General features: G+C 32.5%; 1 protein-coding gene across 5 annotated transcripts; it reads right to left on the bottom strand.

The window, feature by feature from the left end:
• Window positions 1-65: 65 nt before the first annotated feature.
• On the bottom strand, window positions 66-25866 carry LOC117214376 (PDF receptor). Of its 5 annotated transcripts, none has more exons than XM_033460464.1 (13): window positions 25344-25866; window positions 23226-23333; window positions 11461-11621; window positions 10701-10804; window positions 9760-9904; window positions 8250-8352; window positions 7168-7288; window positions 6615-6693; window positions 6433-6518; window positions 5711-5891; window positions 4885-4999; window positions 3134-3227; window positions 66-1465 (listed from the first exon to the last, which is right to left on the bottom strand). In XM_033460464.1, exons 1-13 carry the CDS (start codon window positions 25423-25425, stop codon window positions 1396-1398), a joined length of 1449 nt encoding a protein of 482 aa, XP_033316355.1. In that variant the 5' UTR covers window positions 25426-25866; the 3' UTR covers window positions 66-1395. The 5 variants fall into 5 exon arrangements, 2 of the variants coding, with proteins under 2 accessions (XP_033316355.1, XP_033316356.1); XR_004488841.1 differs by having other exon boundaries at window positions 1397-1470; window positions 3044-3227; XR_004488843.1 differs by having other exon boundaries at window positions 1411-1465; window positions 3044-3227.
• Window positions 25867-26915: the final 1049 nt, after the last annotated feature.

Here is a 26915-nt window from a genome sequence, read left to right as displayed (position 1 = left end):
AAATGTATACTATTTTCTAAATGTTATAAAGAATTATAATTTAGAATTATATAAAAAGTATAAAAATTGTGATTAAAATTATGCTTATAGAAAGTGTAAAAATTAAAGTCACAATTCTGCAAAAAACTTCATCAAACAGGGTACATGTCACGATAATTTATTTACATTTTAAAAAAACTCACAGCTACAAAGTCATACAAGCGATGATGCGCTCGCTAATTAGCTAGCCTTACAAATTAAATACCCTGGGCCGTTTGACAAAAGCTTAAAAATATTACACAGTACGTTCTGTCGCAGTAGTCAGTCTATAATTCATGAAGAGAGTGTTACAGCTATTCAATGAAAATTTGTTGATCAACAATTAATTATCAAAGCTTCAGCTCACCCATAAAATAAATATTTACAATAGGATATTTGAAAACCTTCTGGTTTCCCAGTTTTATTTTATTTTCTTTTTGTCTGGGTTAATTCCAGAAAAAAATGATATTTTTATTATAACGATTTTTTATAAGCATAGATTACAGAACGTTCTCTTAATTTATTTGACATTTTGGATTGTTTAATTTGAAATTCTTATATTGTCAAATATCTTTTACGCTCTGATTGGAATTAATTTCTTCTCAAGATGCACATGGTGCATTCTCTAATGTATTAGATAAATAGCATAGGACGCAATTGATGCATTATCAGCCACGATTATATTTTAAAAAATAGAAACAGCAATACACGTACGTCAATTACATCTATAAACGTCTCTCTTCTGTCGTTTTTCTTCCAAATGAAGATATCAAAAAATAAATTGAATCTCACTTGAATGTGTCTCTCGTAAATTCTTTTCTTAATATATACAACTCATTTTTATTAAAAAAAATTAACTTCCTGAATTTGATTAATTATTAGTCATTTTTGTAGAGGTACCATTTCAATTCTCTATGATATGTCGCTTGAAATAATTCTCATTAAGAAGAAAATGAAGAGAAGTGTATATTCACACGATTCACTAATTCTTAATAATCATCTTTAACAATTTCCTCGTGCCATTCACTATGACTTATGTCACATACAATTTACTTTCCAACTTTTCAACAAAAAATCTTCAAATTCCAGACTTCCATCCATCATTCTTCCTCAATATCCACTCAATCAGACATCAGTAAATTATTAATTAACATTTCATAGATATCTTACAATGTCTCTAGAAATTACAAAATTTGATGGCCATGCTGCTCGAGTAAAGAAGTTTATTGAAACATTCAGAATGTTAATCAGGTCAAGTTTTACGCTGTGCTCATCATCTTCATCCATTACTCTAATCAAATTTCTACTAATTGAAAGTCGAACGATTGAGTCTTTAGATTAATTTCAGGTTGTCCATTTTTCATGATCCACAGAAGCTCACAGCTCATCTTCATGGTCTGAATGGAACTTTGAAGCTTTCGTCCAGAGAGGCTCCATGGTCAGACAGCTGTTCTGAAATCGCAAACTAGTATTGCTTCCACTAAATCATTGGGGTCATCTATAACAATACTTTTTTCTGAACATGGAACACTAATTGGAACATAGAGTTTTCATTGTTATATTGGTTTTTGTGAATTTAACGGAAATACACCTACGCGTAACATACATTTTGGAAGAAATATTTGCACAAAGAATAGAAAAACAATTGAAAACATTGAAGTTATATAGATGAAACAAATTGAAAGAGAAGAATCAACTGCTTGCAATATCGTTGATACAGTTTCTATCTTTTAACTTTATTTACTAAATGAAACAATGTGTTCGTTAATTAATCCAGAGGTTCTTTTACAACAATAAAAAAACTATTGTAGTTAAATGTAAAAGCAAGTGAGATTGAGAAACGGACTGGTTTGTACAAACTGAGAATTTCAAAGCAATTGTGAGCTACACGTCATGCAAATTATTTACACAAAGAGCGAACAATTATGCTAACTATATGCACGCGAAGAACTAAATTGTGAGAAGAGTGTTTAAGAGAGAGACTAGTTTCTGATTGATAGAGTTTAATATATTTCCAAACACTAATGGATTATGGCAACAGCAAATATGGAAATTAATAGAAAACTCCAAATTTTAGCAGTTTGAAGAAGTTGTACGAAACACGATAGAGCATAAAGCAATTCAGAAGAAGTGAGAGAAACGAGGAAGAGGCAGGAAGAGCTAGAACCAAAAGATTCTCCCAAAAATTTAAGGAGAATGCAAAGAAATCTAAGCATAAGAAGAGTTTCAAAACGCTTGAAAAGTCCCAGTAGAACTTTGAAAATCTCAAAAGAACCGGGGAAAACGAATGAGAACCGAAGAGAGCTGGGGAGAGTCGAGAAGTGCCGGGAAGAGCCGGGGAGAGCCGGGGAGAGCGAAGGAGAACCAAAACTAAGAAACTCTACAAAAATTCATGAATATTATAAAGCGATGCAAATTGAAGGAAAACTCGAGAGAACTCAAGTGAACCAAATACAGTTAAAAAAAAGCCTTAAAAGAACCATGGTGCCCGAAGGAGAGCCAGGGGGAGATAGAAGTAAGAAAATGAAACTTTAAAGAACTTTACGAGAAGTGCAATAGTGTAAAAAGTGGTCTTAAAAGCTTTAAAGAGTCCAGAAATGACCAGTGAAACTTAACAAATTCTAAAAGAACTAAGTACATCGAGGGAGAGTTAGGAAGAGCCAAGAAGATCTCTCAAGTTTGCAGACCCATTAATCTTTGTAAATAACAAAAATTCGACTCAAGGACAAAAAGTTCCATCAAGATATAGTGGTAATCCGATTGGATAGAAGAAATGAAACCAAGCAAAAAACAAACCAAAGAAAACAACAAGGTTAATTACTTCATTGATAATATTTAAAAGAATTGCAGAAGAAACAATTGAAGAGATAAAATTGAATACATCCAAAAGAAGTGTATCATGGTGTAGGTTCATCAGCAGCTTGAAGAAGAAACCTAATAGAGCTTCCTTTAATTAGGATGATGTAAGTGGTGACATAGAAGAGGAGATGCAACAGTATATGCTTCCGTGTCTGCGTGTTTTTACCTACTGGTACGATGTTGCGAGGAGGATCAACCTTCGATGTTGGTAATGATCTAAGTGCGGAATGGCGAAGTTTCCTCGATCATTACTCACTCGGCAGGTCGGTCCGGTGGTGGAGTATTTCCACCTCGACAGCACAGTCTTATCCATCCGCTGGGTCTTATCTCCTCTTCCTCCATCTCGATCACTGCACGTATTAACAATCATTATTCCGTCACTTTCTTTGTTCTCATTCTTTTCGTTCTTCGATCTTCTGCTCCTCAACGAATACAATTTTTTGAGCTAAAGAAATTTTCTGCTATCTCTGCCTTGTAAAACTTTTGGCTAATTTCCTCGTTTATAACAGATGGGAATAATTATAATATAGGAACTCAGTAATTAAATTACTAAACGATGACTGTTAGGAAATGATATTAGTAAAAGGGAAGATCACATATTATTGAAATAACTGTGTGTCAGTTTATTTAAAAAAAAAAAAAAACAAGTGATTTTTCTCTGAATTATTTCGTACTTTAGTTGTCAAATGGTGAATTAAGGAATTATTTAATTGCCAATAATTTTTTATTGTATTTAGTATTTGGCAAATGATATTTTGCATTTATGTGTGTATTTCTCAAATATTAGACTTCTGCTAATTTACAAACGAAATGTCAATATGTGTAGCTATATGTTAGCAAATGTTTTAAATTAAATGTAACCAAATGTGACGTGGATAATATAATTTGAGAAATCGCCTATCAAATAATTTCACTTGATCAATTTAATTTAATTTTGTTTGCCAAATATCTTATTTTTATAATAACCACACTCTCGCTATACGATAGTAATATCAATTAATCCAAATACAAATATTTCATATCAACAGTTTCTTATGCTTGAAATTCAACAGTAACAATATTAATTAATTCAAAGGCAAATATTTTATTTAAATAATTCACCGCGCTTGCTATACGTCAATAGTAATGATAATAATTAAGTCAAAGTGAATCGCGGGACATTATCGTCGATTACAATTTGCACAGTTTGGATAATTTGCAGTTACAATTGCAGTTGCAATTTGCCGATGAATTGTCAAACACGGCTTGAACAAAGGGCAAATTTGGCCCATACAAACGAACGATCCAAAACACGGATTTGCTTTATATTTGCTTACGATAAACACTGCTTTGTCAAAATATTTCTCAGAATTCCCCAATCGTCAGATTCCACTGTATTTAATTAATTAATAATTCATTCCCTCCTTGCTACATGTTAATAAATAGGAATTTTTAAGTTAATAAGATCGTAATATAATTTGTTAATTAATTTATCAATTAAATGCATGAATGTATGGAATAATGAGAAGAAATATTCGATCATTTTGGAATATCGTAAATCATGTGAGAAAGCTCATTTCAATTTTATTTTATCAGAGTGTTATACGTAGAATGTCCCTTCAAATACTAGTATTTTGATATTTGTTCTAATATTTTAATAGATTATTCTCCTGTCAAACAGATCTTTGTTTATTAGCATAGAATTGTAAATATTAACATACTCTGATAAATAGAAAATATATCCTGGTATTATCCGGCTTACCTTGTATCAAATAATAAATCATCGTTTCTAATTACACGTCTTTGGTTTAATTTATTTGATAAAGAATTATATGCAATGCTAGGAAAATTGTAATTCATTGGATTATATTTTTGTAAGTGGAATTAATCAAACTTAGGAGAATCGTAAGTTGACCAAGAATTTTCAAATGCATTTCCACTTAAATCTCATGAAAGCCAGCAATTTATAAGAGAAACTCAGATGATTTACAATTTATAAATATTTAATAAATTCATTAATTCACTCACCCGACGCGATTCTTTGGGGTTGACAACCACTGAATGTCGACTGTCTTCTTGCTTGTAAGTCAGTTCCTCTTAGAGAAAGGTAGACGGAAATAGTTTTGTCCAGAGCGAGCCTCACCTGTGTGTACCAGACAATAATTGGCCCTTAATCGTATCACTAAACCAACCATTCACTTACTGCAATGCATATTTGAATAATTTAATTAAGAGTAGGGTGGAATGTGATTACAACCTAAATTCCACGCCTGATAAATCCAGACTAATGTTTACGCGATACTGCGCCTCCCTCACCTTAGAGTAATTTATTTCTCAGCCTAAATCGAGCTTTGGATATATTAGCGCTCTGCGCATTCGAAACGCCGTGTTTTTGTATGAATTGTTCGAAGATGAACTATAATCTCTGGTTTGTCGTAATTTACTTTTGGAATATTAGCAAGTTTTTGATTCGTTTTTACTGTAAATTACTATATTTAATGTTAATAGATTAAAAATTGGATATTTGATATTAGTTGTGATTCAATTTTGGAACATTGGAAGGTGGTTGATCAATTTTGTATATTAAATTTAGTGTAAGATTAAAACATAAAGTATATAGTAACTTATCAGAAAAAGTCATTAATAATAATTTATTAGTTTTAGTCTTGGAGCTTAGTTTTGGTACTGCCAAGAATGCCCTGTCTTCTTCCTTCTTTCTTTCCATAATTTAATCACTTTAGGGTTTTAATCTACTGATTATATTATACTAGATGTATAATATACTATATTCGATTTGAAACAAAAGAAGACTGAAATAGAGAAATTTGTTCATTTTTAAGTTCAATTGTCTCACCTCGCCGTTCAAAAAGCAGTACAGTGTTGCGATGAAGAGACCTTGAAAGGATTGAAGGAAATGCGTAGAGTAAGACCACAAGGCGAATTTCTTCACGTTGTGCAGGGGCACCTCGATCATGAAGAGCACGTTGGTGATGCCTAGTAAAGGCAGAAGCACCACAGCTGCCCTCACAGCTTTCCTGTAAGAAAGAAATTAGCAAAGGATGTTAGAATTATTTTTGTAATTCAGCAAAATATTTTTTTCGAAGATCAGAATTTGCATTATTTTACCATTATTCATAAAATATTGAAGTAGTACGTTAATTGTTATTTGTATATTTTAGCATTATACGATTCCTCGATATTACATTGTATTTAATAATAATTAATTAATAATTATATGTATTAATAATACGTATTATATGTATAAATATTAACATTTTCATATTTAATTTAAATGATTTAATTTAATATTACAACATTGGATGTAATATTACATTATCTTGCTATATAATATTTTCCCTCCCTTATATTTAATTATCTAAATTCAATTATTTTCTTTACCCACTACTTTCTTACTTTTAATTAAAAAGTTGTGAGTATAGTGTAAACACGTTGACCCAGCCTTGTTCTTTTTTGCTTGATAAGATTGGACAACTCGTTGTATCTTAGCTACTTTATCTTCTGCTTGTGACACTTACTTCGTTCTTAGAAAAAGTTACTGTCATGTGAATTACTTACAAGACTTGCTCGATTTCGCTGGTGTGACTCTGTCGAAGCTTCACCACGAGCACTCTGACGATGTTCAGCAGAAACAGAAAATTGAGCTGAAGGATCAAAATCAATACAAAGATTTCTATAGTTTCCTGTATCTAGCCATTGTTGCAAATTAAAATGTATCTTTCTAAATTGATATTACTCACCAATATCACTGCAAATCTAGGTCCCTCTAGGATCCAAAAGTAGGAAGACAGATTGTATCCAGACCAGCATCTGGTAAATCTGATACAAGCACCATAAACAATTCTTATTTGACAAACTTCTACCAAGAACTGATGATGAATTGGAGATCCAAGTATTAAATACTACATCATATTATACTAATTTACATAATATATTTTCATATTGGCTCTTGTTCAAACAATTTATCAACTATTCGAAGCAAGTGTATTTAATTCTGGTGAAACTTACTATCTTCTTTGTAAAAATATGAAAAAGTTTACATGGACAATTTTCTCTACAGCTGAGAAAATTTAAGATTTAGTTGAGGATTCAATAGATTTCTACACCATTCCATAATAGATGCAATCTCATCTGAAAGTGGTATTCAATAAATCTGTCATGGTGTCTAACTAAATGAAGGGAAACTTTAGGTAGATGCACTTAGAGGATGAGTTTTAGAATCTTAATCACCCATAGCTGAATTTCATGTAGCTATAGCTTCATTTCCTATAGACGTGGCAATCTCCGACTTACTTCGACTTTGGATGGTAATAGAAGGCGGTGATGATGGCCCAAACTAGCGTCATTATGACGGGACATCCCCATCCGATGAACCGATACATCCTGTAGTATGAGTTTTCTTGGAACACCGTTACTGGAACAGTAAGTAAAAGACGGTGCGATTATTTGATAGAATTTCACTTAAACTTTTGATTCCTATAACAAAGCAGGACTTTGTAACATGGAAAATTTATTGGGACTAGGTAATTAGGTCAGTTACTTGGAAATTGTTTCAGATGTCTTAGTAGATATACAGAGTGTTTTATCAACTCCACTTATCCCAAAATACTTAATATTTAAAATTACTTACAATTATTTAATATTTATCTTGCAAGATAAATACACTAGTTAAAATCACTACTTTAATATTTCATAAAACCTACTTAGAAATTTAAGAAGAAACCTTAGAATATTTTTTAATAAAAAATTTAGTAACTTAAAGCAGATTGCTATTGGTATCTATGGTATTAATTTTGAATTACAGAATTAGCAGGAGACTGAATATAAGATATAATCATTGGTATTTTCTCTTTTCATTGTAACTTTTTAATAGAGTTTCATACAACCAATAATTATGTAAATTTCATTTCTCATTTATGTCTATAGAAAGTCCTTATAAAGTTTAATTAGAAAAAGACTAGAACATCTTGTATATACAAGATGCTATGCTGTTTTTGCACTCCTAAACGAACTTCAAATTTGTTATCAGTATTATAAGTATTTTCCCTAAAATATAGAAAATCTTTAGTTTGAATGAAGATATTTTATTTCACAAAAAGTTTTCAATCTTAAATTCAAGTTGTTAAAATTGGTAAGATTCAAAATTTAATAGCAAACAAGTAGAATAAGTTTTTACTGAACCAACGTGATCAAGCTAAAAATAGAAGAATAATTGGAAAGGAAAGATATGAGTTTCCTAGTGGGAGAGCAAACAATTTTTTAATTAGAACTGAATCGTCTTAGAGCCACGAAATTGGTTGGTGAAATATTTGTTCTTCGGTTTCTATGTTGATAATGTAAAGGAAATTTTGAAGAATAAACGTCGGTTCACTTACCAGTGACCATATTATGCAAGAACAGTCCCTCTATGAACATCCACATGAACATAGCGGTTTTGGTGTACTCCAAAAGGGCGTAGCTGGCCTCACAGAGCACAGGCTTTAAGAAAAAGGAGTTTCGAAAGTAGATTTTAACACTAGACTGTCTTTGACGTCTGTTAATTATAAATTTAACTTGTCACTTGGATCTCTTTCAATTTCTTTAATTTCTTGGAAATAACAATTATTGTTACATAATAATTAATTAGGATATTACTGATTAAGATTAAGATTAAGATACTAATATGATTATTTCTTTCTTTTTAATGTTTCATTTCTGTTGGAAGAATTAAAGTTAATTTATCTGAAACTGATTTACCTTTATTAAATCTCAATTTTATTAATCATAGAAATTTATGTCTGATTAATAACTTGAACCAATATATAAAATATCTTACAACTATAGATTAACTCTCCTACTACTATTGATAAATTGTCTTTCACTTAAATTATCTAATAATAATTACATAATGTCTAATAAATATTACTATTTCAGATAATTATATTTCTGATGAAAGAATAGATGTACAACCTCAGATTATTGATATATATATAATTATAAGGAATAAGGAACGTTTTTATATTAATAAACGTTCTTGATTTTACTTTGTTTCTTAATACCGAAGCTTTAAAAGTACAATAGTTGAGCTCCTGACAACGAGCAACACGGCGGGCCAGCTGCTACATGCACAGCGGGTTGCTCGCTGTCAGGCGCCCAAGCGTTATATCTTTAGAGCTTTATTACTGGAAAATGAAGACAGATTGGACGTGTGTTTATAGAAGAAAAATGTACCTCGTTCATATAAAGTTTCTTAATATATAATCGCTCACAAAGTTCTACACACACTTTTGTTATACAATCATTTACAGTTATGTACCAATATGAAATATTTTTGAATTTGCTCAGTATATTTTGAGATGGAATTACTTTAAAAATTATAAAACCTCCAATTCTGCGAAGATTGCAGATCATTATTAATGTCCACAGAAAAGCTACAAGTTTACTAACATAATATTAAATCTACACTTTTATAACCTCATGCAAGTACAACAAGTATATGTAAATATGTATATTTTTGTGTCTTCTTACTTCTTCAAAAAAGCACAATAGATTGTTGCCGTTCTTTAAATGCATATATGTTTCAGAAAATGTTCAATTAATGCAAAATTTTATGCCAAAGAAATTGCTGAAGATAATGTTCTTATTGCAATTCAAATTTATATGCAATATAATAATAATAATATTTTTCAAATTTAAGGATTTATTCCAAATTTCAGACGATGAATGTAGACTTTTATGACTAATTGTGTATCAGTATAGGTGGAAAACAATGACAATTCGATAGTCAAATATATATCAAATGTAAGGAATATATAATCTCCTATATCTCATGGTATATTAATTAATCAGTATGTTGACAAATACAGTTTGGAAACAACTATTTGTTAGTCAACTACAAACACTTACGGTGTTTCCAATGCCATGTTGAATACCATAAGTCTTCCTCCTGAGGACCTCAATGTCTATGTACAGTGTTAATCTAATCAAGACCTGGACAACCATGGCGACGAACAGATTCTTGTGTATCCTGGTCCTTGTGTTTCTCAGGGACCTAGATTGGCATGAATATTATCATCTCAGTTCTACGTAATTTATTTCCATCTTCATGTGGCATTGTTAACGAGAAAGGTGCTGAAATCTTTGTGTCTTGTTTGTAAATAAATGGCTTTTCAGTATCTCGGAAATCGTGTGACACAATCAAGGTTTCATTACATTAATCATAAAGCTCTAGCAAGGACTTAACCTAATTCCCTCCAACAGCTGTATTTCCCATCTTTCTGCTGAGATTAATTATTATTTATATAATTGTGCTATCTTGATATTTGGCATAAAGATAAATGGAAAACAGAAATAGCCTAGTATCAGCTATAATTAGAATAAGAAGATATACTATTGGGTTTGGCAACTGATTGGTGGTAATGACCAAACCCATAGTTGGTCTTTGAGGTTTATTCTATTCTTGAGACTTTTTTAAAATGACAATAAAGGTATAATATCGTTATTTGTATTGAGCTCTAATTGATTTTTTTAAATTTTCAAAATAAATATCTATTTTAATTTTATTATACTTTGACAATAAAATTACCTTTTAAATGGCAGAATATTAGCTCGTATTTACGATAAAAAAAATATTTTTTTTTATTCTTTTATTCATAGAAAACTTTGCCTAATTTCCACATTTTAGAAGTATATTACGTTTATTTACATTGGCTTTCAATCGATTTCTTTCAAATCTCCAAAATATGTATTTCAATTTCACTATAGGTTTGTAATAAAATAGTGATTGAAATATTACTTAATAATATTACCTTGTAGGTAGACAAATTTTAATATGATAAACAATTTACCTAAAACGACAGAATATGGCAAGCGAAGCAAGCAAAGCTACTAGAGAGATGCTTAAACCAACGAATTCTAACGTTCGAGTCTTTTCAGCTATGTCCAGCTTCATCTGAAAAACAAAGAAAAGGTACAACCGATAAAAAAGTTAATTCTCATTAGCTTTTTTACACAAATTATTACGCGTCTCCAGTTTTTACATTTTTCCACTCGTTTTATTATCCAATAGCTACACGACTCTTTTCCATCATTTGATTCTTTTTAATCTTAACTAATAAAAAGCTCTTGGATATTTATACTGTGATCAATAACAGTTTTATTTTTGCAATACGACCAAATAAAAAAATATATCAATCTCTTATCTTTGGATTATCACGTCACCTCAATTTTTTAATTTTCATTTCCAATAAATAAAAAAAAATCTTACGTAAAAAATCGTTTCTTTATTAAATTTGTTCTTGAACAAATTTCGTGTATTTGACGCTATTCCAGATCATTCGTATTCGGGTATTACTTATGCATTTAAAAAAAAATTCTGTTCCAACGCTGCTCATGTATCTGACTATGTTTAAAATTATTTGCTTTTAGATACTAATTTGATTATATCTAAAATAATTTGTGTCTGAACGCCCCTAATGTATTTCATTAATGTTCATCTTTGAACATTAATATTTGGCTTTACCATCTAAATGGATACAATTCAGATTCTCATTTAATCCATTTAATTCGAATTTCAACTGATAATAATCCAGCTTTTAAGACACTCACGTTACCCTCGACGGTGTTGGTGTAAACTTTTCCATGCAGCCGGAGCATTTCTGGTGTCAAACAAGTTGTGTAGTTTGCCCAGCCGTGCGAGTATTCCTCGTTATTCGTCCCATTCTGCCCCTCCCATCGACCATTGTAACCGCACTTCTTCTCCACCGATTCTAAACAAACAGCACGCTCAATTTAACAAGTGCGAGCTTCCCTGATGGTATCAGGCACGGTGCAGTGTTGGTTGTACTGTTTTGCACTGTGTTGTAGCGTTATACAAAACCTAAGAAAGACAAATCGATTTACTATCTTGTCCAATTTGGTCAATTAAACTGTTTGATTAGTAATTAACCAAAATATCTCACTTGGCTGGAATCAAACGAGCTCTAACTACCAACATTTGTCTAACTAATCCTGAACAAGTTCCACAATTATTTAGCGCGATAAACGGAAACGTTGAGTTTTGGAAATTGGTTTAATCCTTTCGCTTCGGCAGTCTAGTCCGTCGAAGTACTGTCACTGAACGGAAACGCGCGCCAGAAATGCGCACAGTGTGCATAGTTGCAGTATATACGTTTACCTAAGTCTTAAATAACAATAATTCTTGTAAGAACCGTATATGAAATATCGTTTCACTGTCAATGGATTTAACAGATTTTTTAGCACGAAATAGTATACGATCGCTTGGATGTTTGAAATAAATATATTGCTTAAAACGTTTTGACGTTGTATCAAAAATGAGTAACTTTTAAGAAGTGATTAATCCAATATGTCAATAAAATCAACACAAAATGTTCTGCCGATAACGAAAAAATATATTATTGACTACAGATGGCACTGGTGTATTCCCGATGTATGGGGTACCGAACCCAAAATTCGTCGCGTGGTTGTCACCTATAATCGGCGCTCGTACCCACAGGTCATTTCGCGGACGCCGCCTATAAGCGGCACTGGATTTGTGCTATTTTCGAAGCAATATATTTTACGTATAATTCTTTATAATCCTTATTCTTATTTTGTAATTTTTATAGTTTTGCCAATCTTTAAATTTTCATAACTTTTGTCATTTTGATCGACCTCAACTTTATAACTTTTTAATTATAGTCTTGCGGGATCCAGGAGTAATTAACACAGTAAACTAATAAGAAATAATGATAAAAATTATTAAATACGTATCATCTATTATTAGTACCAATACTATTCTTATCGATTAAACTGATATTTATTAATATTAATATGTTATTAATAATAGCACGTTATTGTATTAATTACAATTTATTGTCATTAATATAAATTATTGACCATTAAAGTATTCAATTCAATTTAATGCGTTTAACTTTTAATTTATGAGAAAACCGAATAAATTCAATTCATAAATCTTGTTTTATTGCTACGAAACAGTTTCCTTTTTTGACAAATTGTATTTTACCTTTGAATTTCGTAAAAGAAATTGATGTAAATCGGGTTGCTCGCTCGTCTAATTAATTACGTTTATTTATGTTTAACATCTGCGAATTATTTTGCAAATTTTATTATTTCCAATTACTTCGCAAATGTTACAGAATATTCGGCTGCTTGGTCTCTAATAAAATTTGCGAAATATTTAGCAAACGCAACGCTGTCGGTAAATGTGAATTAAATTGGTGAACTACCGACACAGTTTCCACCAATGCATAGTAAATTGCTCGTCGTCAGGCGTCCAAAGAGAAACAAGAACTCAAGAATTCCAAAAATTCAAACGTAAAATATAGATTGCAAGGAAAGAAAGATATTTTATTCTGATAAAAAAAGAATGAACCAATTAATAATATAATAACAATTATTTTCAATATGTACTCGTATACTAAATAATTAAACATCCAAATATATTGTACAGTACACAAATATATTGTGATCTCTACAAATTATTTCACTGTTTAATCCTTAACAATTATTAATAACAATTATTATGGTAATAACTATAACAATTACTGACAATTGATAGAAGTTGCAAAATGATAATAATTGCTAAGGACCGAGCAGTGAAATAATTTACAAAACTCCCATAATGATTTTAATTAACTATACAGTTCTAAATTACAGCTAACAAAACTTTACCAAACATCAAAACAACAAATGTAAATTAAATAAGGAATTTGCTACGCCAATAGTAATAATTTGAACATTCTGATGTCTCTAAAATTTTCCAAGAAATTTCCATTTCACTTGCAATCCGATTTAACAACTTATAAAAATAAAACAAAGAAAGATAAGAAGATTTTGAGTACTATTTGGATTACGTTGGTTGAAATTTGTGGAAATATCAGAGACTGAAATAGGGATGTATGTCGTGGGTTATTCTAGTCTCGCACATGAAAGTAAACGGATTCGCAACATCATGAATCGGGGGATGATCCACAATTCCAGGATGCGAATGCTGGAGGAGCTTATTTCCAGTACGTGACTCGATAAACCGGTGCAATTTCGCACGATAGTTAATATTCCAGTAAGTATCGGAAACCGAAGGCATTACATGATACAGTTTTTGTCGGTTTCTTTAACATCTGCGGGAAGAAATAGAGCGACGATACATAAAAACGAAGTTAAGCATGAATATTCCACAAACTCGAGTACATCTGAAGAATAAAAGAAGTACGAGTTGTTACGTTCTTATAATGGACATACACGGTGTCCGGCTACAGATGTAAGAAAATGTAAGGAGCGATTCTTGAAGCTAAAATACGATGAAAATCAAGAATAAAAAAATCGCGTTTTCGGTTTTGTTTTTTAGTTATCGTTAATTAAAAATTGACCGAAAGATCCCTGTACGTGTGCAACCCTCCTTACACGAACGAAAGTAGGTCAGCCTAAGCAACGGGGTGTACGGAGATCCTCAAATCGAACGATATACATGGGTTGAATAAACTGGGTGCAATAAGATTAAACACCCTGTATAGTGTTTCGTTTATAATGAACATTTGCAGATTGGCTTTAACAACTGGGACAAGCCATAGCTTGTAAATAAAATAATAGAAGATAAAAAAGATTTCATCGGGGAAATATAAATGAAACAAATTTTAAAAGGAAACTTTATTCATAAACGTATTAAAAAATGTAATATAATCTCTGTTTGTCATACGTGACTATTGTGAGGCGTAGCTTGCCCGAATAAAACCGTGCGCGCCCTAATTTGTTAGATTAACAGTTCGTTGAAGTGAAAAATAAAATACATATCTCAAACAAAAATATTCTCCAAATTTCTCGGAAAGAAAGAATTTCTGATGTTTGAAGAGAGTTGAGAGAGTTCGAAGATTTTCGAAAAAATTGTCTAGCATTTCAAGGATGATCAGCAATCGGAAGTGAGATCTTTGAGCCTCTAGCATTCGTCTTTTTAATTGTTCTTGTCTTTATGGAAGCATTGTACGCGCAGCATTGGAGAAAACAACCGAAGACAGACTGAAACCTGGCATTCGTTCTCTGATTTTTCCTGTTTAATGTCAAGACTACACGTGAATTTTGACCGCTGAAATAGGAACTATGTGTTCCAAATTAAACCACATTAAAACTTGTAACGTAATCATGGCCATATACAGATATTCAGTGAGCTGAAAAAAATGTGGTTATATAGAAGAGAAAGAGGAATGAGAAGAGGAAGTTAAGCTATATTTAATTATAGTTCGTTATTCAAATAAAGATATAATGAAAAACCTTCCAGGAATTAAATTCTCGTTGTGGAATTTATTTTTGTTTCAAATTAAATTGAAGTATCGTTTTCTACGGTTTAAAGCATACCAACATCAAATTTTATATAAAAATTATGTATTCCGAAATTTATTTTCAATTGATCGGGTGAAAATTAAAGTAGAATTTTATAAAATTCGAAACGCCAAAAATTACATCATTTTCATGGCAGATTTGTATTCAACTAAAAGCGGTTATTTTTCAAGTTAATAGAAGAACCTTCTTATATTAAATGATTAAAAGCAATGGGAGGATACTACAACAAGGTATCAATTAAACAATAAAAAGTTGACATTTCATTTTTAAACTTAAGATTAAAATTAATTAATAAAATTTCATTAATTTTATGTAAATTTAAAAGCAATATTTAAATAAATTTAAAAATAAAATTCATATCAAATTTATATTGAATTTAAATGAATCGAAAAATGAAATTCACACAAAATTCATATTAAATTTATATAAATTGAAAAGGAAATTTTATTTAAGTAAAATTTAATTTTATAACATTATCAATGCATTTTATTAATTTTCTGTAGAAATAAAATTAAGTTTCTGAATAAAATTGAATTTTGTAATTAAGCCGCGATAATCCCAAGAATAAATTTCTTTTGAAAAGAGATTAAAATACAATGTTATGAAAAATGGCATTCTTCTGACTGGTAAAAGAAAAAAATCATTTACTAACTGATAAAATTCGCGAGTATTTTCTGTATCTTAATTATTGTAATAATTATCTTCAGAATATCGTAGTGATGAACAATACCTGTATTGATTTTTGAGGCACACCGCATGCCAACCCCGTGATAGAAGATTTCTCAAACTAGGAGCTTCAATAAACACGAATATCTATAAAAGAACGGAACCAGATGCTATCGGCAAACCACTTGCTTTATGAGTGCAGAAGATTTGAAACACAGTTGTACAGGGGCAAAAATACGGACTTCGCTCAAGTACAACTTTGACGTCTCAGATTCACCTTAAAAATACTCTCAAATACTTAGAAGAAGCTCAAATATACTATGGAATCTAACAGCAAGAAGATGTAGTAGAGAACAACCGAGGCATAGCTGTCGCTAATGATCCTGTCGATGCGACATTAAAATCAAAGGAAAGAAAAAAAAAAACTCTGTGTAAACAAGAGATTCAGAAGCTTCACTAATGATCAGAGAAGTATCCGGAATCGAAGAATGGTTTGTCTTTCTCGTCTGCTCGGTAGGTATTCATTTCAGTTGAAAAGTGGCAAAGCCCCGCCCACCAGCCAGCTGGCATTTAAACGGACATGGAAATTCAATGTAGCCACTTTTTCAAGTGATTCTAGAAAAGGAGAGAAAAAAGCCACGACAAAAAAAAAAAAAGGAATTACACGTCGAAGAAAATAAGCAGTAGCATTCTTCTTCGCGTTGATAATACCTACTCCCCTTCTTTCCAATTGAAGAACAAATCTGAAAGCGGGTATTCCGTAGAAATAAATCGTTCCATCGTATCGTTGGCTGTATGTTCGCATTTCTACGTGAGATCTTGGAGAACAGAAGTTTTTCTTATTTGAAAATCTGTTGGAAACAGTTCATACTGTTGCTTGTGATTGTTATTAAATTGTTATTAAATTATAAATTTTTAAATATTGATATGAATTATGGAAATACGATTTCAATTGAAAATGTCGCGATTGTAAATTGAGGTTAGAAATGTATGGAGATGATGAGGTTAGAAATGATTAAAAGAATATTAGAAAGTGATCTTGTTTATGAAGCTTTGGACTAGAATAAAAACTGAACTGAAATTGCAGCTGGATATACTGCAAATTCAGGTTAGTGGCGTTGAAAGATTGAAATTAGAAAATTAAGATCGAAAGTGTTTAGGGGTCTGAAAGTAGACATTTAAAATAACATTGGAAATATTGTAAATGCAGGTTAGGAAAAGTCTGGAAAGGATAAGGTTAAAAATTATTAGAGAATTGGATTAATGATGTTCAAGAAACTCAAAATTGAATCTGAGTGTATTACAAATCGAGATTAGAAATATTGAAATATTGGGATTGGAGTATCTAAGAAATTTTAGGTTGTAAGTACGCAATCAAATTGTGCGAATTGAGGTTAGAAGTTGATACTGGGTTATGGAATAGTAGGGAAACCAAACTTAGATTGCAAACCACGATTGTAATGAGAAATGCAATATAATGAGCAATGGAAATACCAGCATTTGAAATTGGAAATGTTCGTGCAACGTGAGAGCAGACGTCAGTATTAAGCTTGTAACGAAGATACATCATAATTTGGGATGACAATTATTTAGGAAATTGAAAATGGAATTAGCAACACTGCAAATGGAAATATTTACGCAAATTGAAATATAAAGATAGATCGAATGTACAGATAAAGTGAAAGATAAAGAATAGAATATGTGAAATACGTCTCAAAGAGATGAAACAATATTCCAAAAAATTCACGTCCGCGAAGACGAAGTTTAGTTTCAAGTGAGTGCGCAGAAGATGCTGAAGAGAATTTAAAACATAAGAAAGGGAGATCAGAAATACTTGTAAAATACATGTGTCAGAATATTTCAAGAAAGTCACGTCTAGGTCATGAAAAATTGTTAAGTGTTTGAAAAATATAATCTTAATTTAAGAATAACTAAGAAATAGAATTAAAAGTATGGGGAAAAGGGACAAGCGAGAATACTTCACAAAGTTAAGCAACCGCGAAGATTCGTATTTAGGAAGAAGAAAGATCTAAAAATATATAGATCAAAAATATAATAAAAAAAATAAAAAATCAAAACTTTGTAGAAACTATGGAGCAGAATATTCTCCACAATTCACATCCAAGCCTAAAACTCAGATTTTGGAAGAAGAAAAAGAGAAAGAAGAAGCTGAAAGTCTAACACAGATATAATAAAAAGGGTATTCAAAATTAAAACTTTCTGAAAACCACAGACAAGAATATTTTACAAAATCCATCTTCGATCCTAAAAATTTAGGTTTTGGAAGAAGGAAAAGAAGAAACAAAAAAGATCATAAAAAATCAAATACCATAGATTCCCCAAAATCCTCATCATCTCCAAAGATTCAGATCCTGGATGGACCACTTCATCCCAATTTAACCCACTTACGCTACCCAGAAACGTGGCGTATATAGTTCGAGGACGCAGTCATTCCAAAAAAAAGAAGAAAAAATAAGAAACTAAAAAACAGGAAAGGGAGAAAAGAAGGACGCACAGAGAAAAGAAATTTTCGTGAATTAACGACAGATGTGACTCGTTGTTGTCGTTCTTCTATTCTCCACGGTGTACCCGATTCAACTTCGCTACTGCGCTGAATGCAACCTGACCTGCATGCAAATTCCTCGTGTTGTTACAATACGAAAATCCGTCAGGGGACTTGGAAGTATACCAGCTCGCTGTATTACGTAGAGTTCGGTGTTGGATCACCGAGAATCATTCGCTTCGTTTCTTGTTTCACAGATTCGTTTCAGTGTGAAATTTATTTTCTGCCGTTATCTTCCTCGAGATTTACTTTTACAGAACTCGATCCTAGATCGGATTGCCTGCATCGGATATTTTTAACGACATTTTTTGCTCGGGTTTAGGTGGAAGCCTTCGGTAAATTGAGCGAGACGCATTTTTTCTTGGAAAGTCTAACGATTGAAGGTTTTCATTCTTGGAATCATAAATTTTAATCCTCCATTGTAGCATTTTTAAATCGCATATAGCTTCGTAAAACAAACATATTTAAATATTTGCAGACATCTTTTATCAATACGCATATGCAACCGGTAAATAAGATATACAGAAACATTTCTTCGGTATAACATATGGGACCCACACTAGGGGTGGGTATTTTGTAGAGAGTATTTTTTGTCTTATATATGTAACAAGTACATGATTCATTTCTGTTCATTTTTCGGTGAAATGAAATTAAAATGTAAATTTTTAAGCGCCCGACAGTAGGCAACCAGCAACTCCGCCGAAATTGCATTGGAAGACGGGTTGCTAGTGCTCAGGCGCGTCAAATTGCGATGTCTGTAGTTATCTTTATTTGCACATTTCTGGGTACATTTCTTCATATTAAAAATGGTAGAAGATTTCAAAATCTGTCAATACCAAATTGCAAAATTATTTTTTGTGTAAAATACGAATAAAAACTGGTATTACGAAAATCGTAATGATTCTAGTATACTGTTTGTTTAATAAAACTATCTTGAATAAAGCAGAAGATAAAAATTTCTAGATTGGAATACGAATGTAAGAGTTACTTAAACTGTGTGTTCCTAACCTATACGTAACCACACGGTCGAAATGGTTATTACCATTTCATCGCATCAATATGAGGATTTACGTTCAGTACATTTGTAATTTGGCTCTATATATAACTCAAACCTAATTGCATCGGAAAGCTGTTTAATCAAGAGGTGTTCCTTGAACAGATATAACGGTTCATAACCTAAATCTGATTGCACGATACAGCTGTTTAACATCGGTCTACATTAACCAGAGGATATATCGTGAATCAGTAAAATGATTTTCGAAATCTAATACAAATCTAATCTACGCACACAGGTGTTTAAACAGACAGTACTTTGCGAATCAGCATAACGATTCTTAGACCAAACCAAATTGGAAATCAATGCAAACCTAACCGTGTTATACATATAGTGTAGAGCGACCTATTATAATCGTAATTCGATACGTTATATCGTCCTAACCTATCGGTCGTTATTATTAACCGTCGCTATAGTTATTACTTTGAAGAATGGGGAAACGAAGAAGGAGAAATTTGTATGGAACCATGCATTTTTGTGAACCGAAATTTTTGTTTTGGTTACCATTCTCAGATCAGTTAGTATGTCTCTTGTAAATCATTTGTTTGGCCCTATATCGATTCCAGTTATCCCAGAATCGATTTTTGTATCAATTTTGCAATAATTAAAATCTTACGACGCTAAGAAAATATTTAGTTTCATTATAAAGCTGTTTAACCATGACGAATTGTACTTAAACATATTTCAGACTTGAAGGTTAGGTTTGCATTTGTTTAACTTCCTACTTAAAGTCTATTTTAGGAAGAAATTTGACAAGGAACCATACGTTTTATACATTTACAGAGGATTTAATACAAAAATCTAATCTGTGACAATATTTTTGTTCACTAAATATTATATGTTTAATATTATACATATATTATATTATATGTATATTTAGGGCCGGTCTCCTTTAACCGGAGTCGTGTCGTAAGCTGACGACATCGATTCCTATCCGGGATTCGCTGACACGGGCAGCTTACTTGAACTTGCCACCCGGTCTCCGCAATACATTTCCGTTTTCACGACGACAATAACAAGCAGACAGTGAGAATGAGAACCAGGGAACTCCCGATACTCGACCCACTTCGTCGCATTTTCATTGCACTCGATAACGCTGTCACATGTTACTGCCACTAACCGTCCGGCAAACCCACTTTAACTGTCTTTTTCCATTCTCTTTAACAATAATTCTATTCTCCGCTGATTGAACTAATCTTACAAATTTCGTCGGAAATTCTTTGGAATGTAAAGGATTTTTATATAGGATTAATGGAGATAATCCTACATTTTAAATTTGTCAGCGTTTTTTACGTTTTTTAGAAATTTATATAAAGTTAAAGTACACCTTGAAAAAATGGCGGTCTAAACCAGAATACCAACTTAAACTTATCTTCTCTTAAAGCTTGCAGAAGGACGAAGAAACGAAGAAAAACAAGCAAAGGGGAATAATCATGGGTTAAGTAGCAACGATTTAGGTTAGAAGTACTTAAGAGAGACTCTTTAAATTTGTTTTACATTTGGGACGCCATCTATTTAGGGAGCGTTTCCATAAAGATTATGAGTTTGACTCAGGAACTTGGTTCTCCTTTGATTAGAATTTGGTACGAACGTTTGGGAATTTCTGATCGCCGATGTGAACTCGTCAACATTCTTCCGCCAACGTCCTGCCATGCAAATGCGCCTTCAGCCACCGTGGAATTTCAAGGTTTCGCTTCGACGAGCTGGATTAAAAAGTCAATAACACCGAAAAGCATTCAACTTTCTCAAAGCCTGGCCAACGACGTTAATTACATCTGAAATAATGACAAACTTCCCCGGAAAAAATCCGTTAAACTAGTTGAAAGTTAAAAATACTTTAATCGAGATGGTGCTTATTAAACTTCTTATTAAAAAACTATTCAAACTATTAAATTATTCAATTAATTAATACTAACTGTAGTTTCTCAGGTCTACCTGGTATTTATTGGAAACGTTTATTCGTTCTTTATTTATTAAAGTTAGATATTTACTTCTTCCACGTGATCATCACTATTGCACTCTCTACGTATCTCTTACGTTTTCTGCGTTTAATTATTTTTATTAATTTTTCTGATTGCCAAGTCCTCGAATAGGAATTTATATTTGATTCCTTTTTCATTCGTTAGTCTATAGTTAGTAACGGGTCATTCTCAAGTTGCACGTTGTAGAAGCTTTTTACATTTTGTCTAATGTGACGTAATGTGCGTATATTCCGATTTAGATTCCTCGTATAGGTCTGTTGTTCTTGCGTATCTGTTCTTGTACAGTATAGTAATTCGGTATATACATCGGTAGTTCGCCAAGCTACCTACTTCATTACAAGTCAGCCTTTTTCTTTCATAGTCAAATGTTGGAAACGAAGCTTAAGGCATCTCGCATTAGGTTAGTCTCCTGATTCTTTCTCGAACTCTGAATGCATTTTGTACCGACTTTTTTATGCACGGTGTACTTTCTATACCTACGTTGAAGATCTTACGGAGGAAACGAAGTTTAAGCGATTAAGAATAAATCTGCATTATTCATTTAGAATTTTCGTCCACATCCGAAGCTCTTTTTCTCATGGAAAATGCATTTCATTTGTCTTTCCAGGGATTAAGCAAGGAAAAATAGTCTAAATTATTCTCCTGAAATTTTCTTCCGTTTTCTCACTGATCTTCTCATACGGAATATCTCCCATTTTTCTTCTCACGTTTAATGACTCATTGGAAACAAAGCTTAAGTCATTTCAGAATACATTATATTATTCCTCTGGCATTTTCTTCTACTCTTGATGTTCCTTTTCAGTAGGTTGCTCATACAGAATACTTTTTTATTTCTCTTCCCACAGTCTCTCATTTAAAAACCTGGCTTAACCTCTTAAAGAACACTGACACATTCCATGTACAACAATAGAATTAATTCTCTTTCAATTCAAACAGTCCAGCGCTTTATTGTCAGATGAATATTAATCTTGCAAATCCAACTTTATCTGGTTTGTAACAATTATTGGAAATAAAAATTTTAAAGTCGTCCTATATTTAATATTATACTTCAAAGTATAGGAACTGTACCTTTCCATTCTGTATTACAACAGAAGAAAGAAAGAACAGAAATATGTCTCTGTCATATTATGAAAGATTTTAAAAGAATAATATAAAATCCTTAAAAGAATGATATAAGAAATATTTCTTATAATCCTTAATATAAGAAATGTAATTTCTAATTCTATATCATAGAAAAAATAGGGATTTAATTCACTGGCACTATGCAAAAAGTTGACTCTTGAAAAACAATTTCCTATAATATAGGAAAATATTATTTTCTATAATCCTTCAAAGCATAAAAAATTTATTCTATAATATTGCCTCATAGAAAAAAGATAGAAATTTGTTTCTATGGTAAACTGAAAGATTTTAATTTTTAAAAACATTTTAACTCTTTTTTGATTAGTATGTGAATATTATAACACATACAATGTTGTGCAGATACTATTTGTAGCCACTGTGTGTATAAATCTTAGGAAAATACTCACTGATTAACAATCAACATATCACCATGTTCCCACCAAACCTGATTTCTGTCTTCAAAACGTATTTGGAAATTCCATACATATAAATTCTAATTACATTATTACTCGATATTCACTCACTTTCCTTCTACCTACGTTCCAGCTTTACATCTATACATACAGTGTATACCAGCCCAGGTAACAAGCAATTTAAATGTGCATTCATCAAACGGTGACACGTGTATACTTACTGGTTGCGTCGAATACATCTTCGAATGGGCATTTCTGTTTGGTCGTCGTAGATGCTTTGGTCGGTGGCCAGCAGAGCAAAGAGTCCCAGACCGGTTCACACCACAGCTCTGTAAAATGAAACAGAAACGGATACGTGAACCACATTACTGTCACACCGTGTTTCCTCGTACTGGACCGCGTGTCGCTGCTTCATACAATTTTGAAGCCGACTACCTAACTGATACACGAGATTGGTTGCTCTTTGAATTTCATTTGCAGCTTTCGTATGCGGAACGAGCCACCGAAATATCCCAGGGAATCGACGTCTCTATATTTGGTAGCATACAGAGTGTCTCAGCTAAATTGGGTCTCCTCAATATCTAGTTGATGCGTGAGTTACCAAACTGTTACATTACATTACATTACCGTTACGTTATTTCACATTAAAATAGTTAACTTCTAAGTGAAACAGATACTGAGAGGAAATTGCAGACAGATACGGAAATTTAGAATTCAGAGCACATGGTAGGAGGGTGCAGGTTACTGGAAATTGGCCAATTAGTAGAGAAGAGATAGTCAAAGACGAAGGAGAAGATAAGTCTGTAGATATTGAGATTATATTGAGAGAAGAGTGGGGACAAATACGGAAATTTAAAATTCAGACCACGTGATAGTAGAGTGTAGGTTTTTAGAAATTGGGCAGTTAATAGAGAAGAGATAGTCAACGAAGAAGGAAGATATAAGTCTGTAAACTGGGTGAAGAAATTGGAAAAGAAGAAGAAGAAAGGGGCGAAGAGAAGAGAGGTATTTGCAACGTTTTTAGTTAAGTAGGCTAATATTAGTGATGTTTGTAGATTGGAAATATATATTTGACAAGACTGTAGGCGGTATTATCCTTTACATACACGTTATTTTGTTAAATAATTTGATTACCCATTGTACTGCTTACATGAGAAACATATCAAGGCAAAGTTGCTTCACTTGCACTTCGCACCTGCACACTGTAGCCTACTTCTTTAACGCCATCCTGAAACTCCTCAGGCCTCATTTTGTCCACTTTGATTGACCGATCAAGTTAAACGACTTCTGGTCAGATCTTGGAAGTTGAACAGTTTGATCAGTCAAGAGAAATATCGATCAGTGTACATGGAGATAATGGGATTTGAAACCGTCAGTTCCAGGTCTACCCTGAAGAAGTGGACTGCAATGTGTACGGAAGGTTCGTGCGAAATGGAAGTGCAAAGTGCAAGTGTAATATTGTAGTTGCACAATTTCTTCTGGAAAAACCAATACCATGACACCTTACCACAGTGAAGATTTGAAATGTAAAATTCTCAAGACAAAGTTACACAATTTCAAGGAGCACCTGTAATGGTGGAAGGAATTTTTTCTCAAGTCTACCTCACTCGCCTCTTGAAATAATTTATCTTCGTCACGAGAATCCTCTTACGCGATTACAAGTGAGCCAGATATTTAGACGATCACATTTACGTAGCTCAGACACCCTGTATATCGATTGATTCCCTACCGGTGGAATTTCTTTCTTTATGGTATTTTTTTTATTGATAGAATTCTGTTTTTAACCTGCTTTCGATGCGTTTATTTAATTGTGTAATTATTTTTTGAAATTTTCGTTGATACGCGTATGATTTCTTCTTTGAATTTCATATTCAGATTTTTTATTTAAATATCTAACGTTAATTTGAATACTATGCTAAAATCTTCAATTTACTATCTGATTTTCAAACTAGGGTATCTACCTACGATTTACAATTTGGGTTTCGTATTAAAATTTCTAATTTACAATTGTATAATCCTCTTTTGCGGTTCTTGTTTCACGTGGATCATCCCACCTTTGAATTTCAGCTTAAGGTTCCTCGTTTATAATCCGAATTATATACTAAAGCTTCCATTTTGCAGTTTCAATTTCGAGCTAAAGTTTCTACGTGCAACCTACGGTTTCAATTTTATATTAATATTTCTAATTTACAATTACTGTACTGTTTTGCATTTTACAATTTTTACTTCGTATGCACGACTTCCCTTATTAGGGTCTTCAGTTCAATATTTTGACCTCTATACCCTTTCTTCCCACTTATTATACTTATAACTTAGCATAATATTCTATCAGTACTTACCTCCATCTGGAGGCTGAAAGTCCTTATACTTGTCGCTGCAGAACTCCTGCGTGCTATTGCCAATGGCATTACCGATGCCCATGTTTCCTTTAATTGTCCATTTTCACTTCCTTTTGCCTCTACATGCATACAACTTCAACGAACACGCCCATACGACATACAGCAAATATACCCTGTCCTCGGGTTTCTTCATCTCTCGTCATCGGAAACCATTTTCTCCAACACGAAACGTAATCGAATTCGGCTATTCAATCGAATATCCCCGCGGCCACGCTGTTCCTGTCTTCTCTATCGTTTGCACGAACGAATTCTGGCTGGCTGAATCCTTTATCTCGTGCAGAGGAACGCTGACAAAGGCAAAAGGAATTTCTTCTGAACCGATGAACGCTCCACGTTTAAGCTGCCTCTTCGTAACTACGATCCACGTCGCTTACCCAGCTCCAGGACTTTTTTATTCTCCAGTTATACTCGTCGCTGAACGCTTTGTCGCTTTCTCTTGATAACTAATCGCTTCTGTGATAATAGGGAATAGTTTGGTAGCGTTTGGAGTATCTTTGACCACGCTGGCTACTGAACTTTCTTCTGAAGAAGTATGTTATGTCTTTTTGAAGATATCGATTCTGTAGACTCCTTGAAATGTTATATTTCAGCAATAATGGGACGAACAGAGAACAATTCAGTGGCGATTGTAGTGTGTTTGACGATGTTGGTTACTTCTCTTCTTTGTTCCGAGGAGATTATGACACATCCAAGTGGTTTTCTGCAGATGCTTCTCAATATTGATTTACATTTTATATATTGGCAATGAGAGAAAGAACGTAGAAGGAGTTAGTAATGGTTTGAGTGTGTTTGACAATAATGATCGCTTCTCTTCTTTGTTCTGAGGAGATTATGACACACCCGAGTGGCTTTCTACAGATACTGTTTCTCTACATTCATTTACATTTTATATATTGGCAATGATAGAAAGAACGTAGAAAGAGTTAGTAATGGTTTGAGTGTGTTTGACGATAATGAACGCTTCTCTTCTTTGCTCTGAGGAGGCTGTGTGAGCTTTGAGCTCACATGGGGATACTGATTCCGTAGATCTCTTTAAATTTTATATATCAGCAATAATGGAAAGAAGGAAGAAGAGTTAATAGTGGTTTGAGTATGCTTGACATCGTTTGTTGCTTCTCTTCTTTGTTCTGACGAAGTTTTATGAATATCAAGTCGCTTTTTGGAGATAACGATGCTGTAGATTCCTTTGAATTTAATATCAGCAATAATAGAAAGAATATAGAAGAGATTAGTAGTGGTTAGAATATGTTTGACGTGATTGGTTCCTTCTCTTCTTTCTTCTGAGCAAGTTATGTGAGGTTCCAGTGTGATGGTTTTAAAACATGGTTTTCCATCCAGTGTGATGGTTTGCTTCTATATATCTCTTTAAATTTCATGTATTGACAATAATAGAAAAAGTTGAGGATTGTTCGTTAGAGGTTGAACTATGTTAGCCACATTGATTTCTCTTCCAACACCTTGGAAACCATTTGGAAACAATATCTATATATTTGTTGTATGTTAGTATATCAG

The sequence above is a fragment of the Bombus bifarius genome, unplaced genomic scaffold, assembly GCF_011952205.1.
Source record: "Bombus bifarius isolate JDL3187 unplaced genomic scaffold, Bbif_JDL3187 scf7180000009200, whole genome shotgun sequence".
In the NCBI taxonomy this organism is placed as follows: Eukaryota; Metazoa; Arthropoda; class Insecta; order Hymenoptera; family Apidae; genus Bombus; species Bombus bifarius.
This window is presented reverse-complemented; position numbering and strand designations above follow the sequence as displayed.

Bases quoted from the DNA above. Each gene is read 5' to 3' on its own strand.
- LOC117214376 (XM_033460464.1), bottom strand. From the start codon at position 25,425: ATGGGCATCGGTAATGCCATTGGCAATAGCACGCAGGAGTTCTGCAGC. The intron at 5,000-5,710 runs GTGAGACAATTG...TGGTACACACAG, and splicing joins ACTGCTTTTTGAACGGCGAG to GTGAGGCTCGCTCTGGACAA. The intron at 1,466-3,133 runs GTGAGTAATGAT...ATTTCAGAACAG, and splicing joins CCACCGGACCGACCTGCCGA to CTGTCTGACCATGGAGCCTC.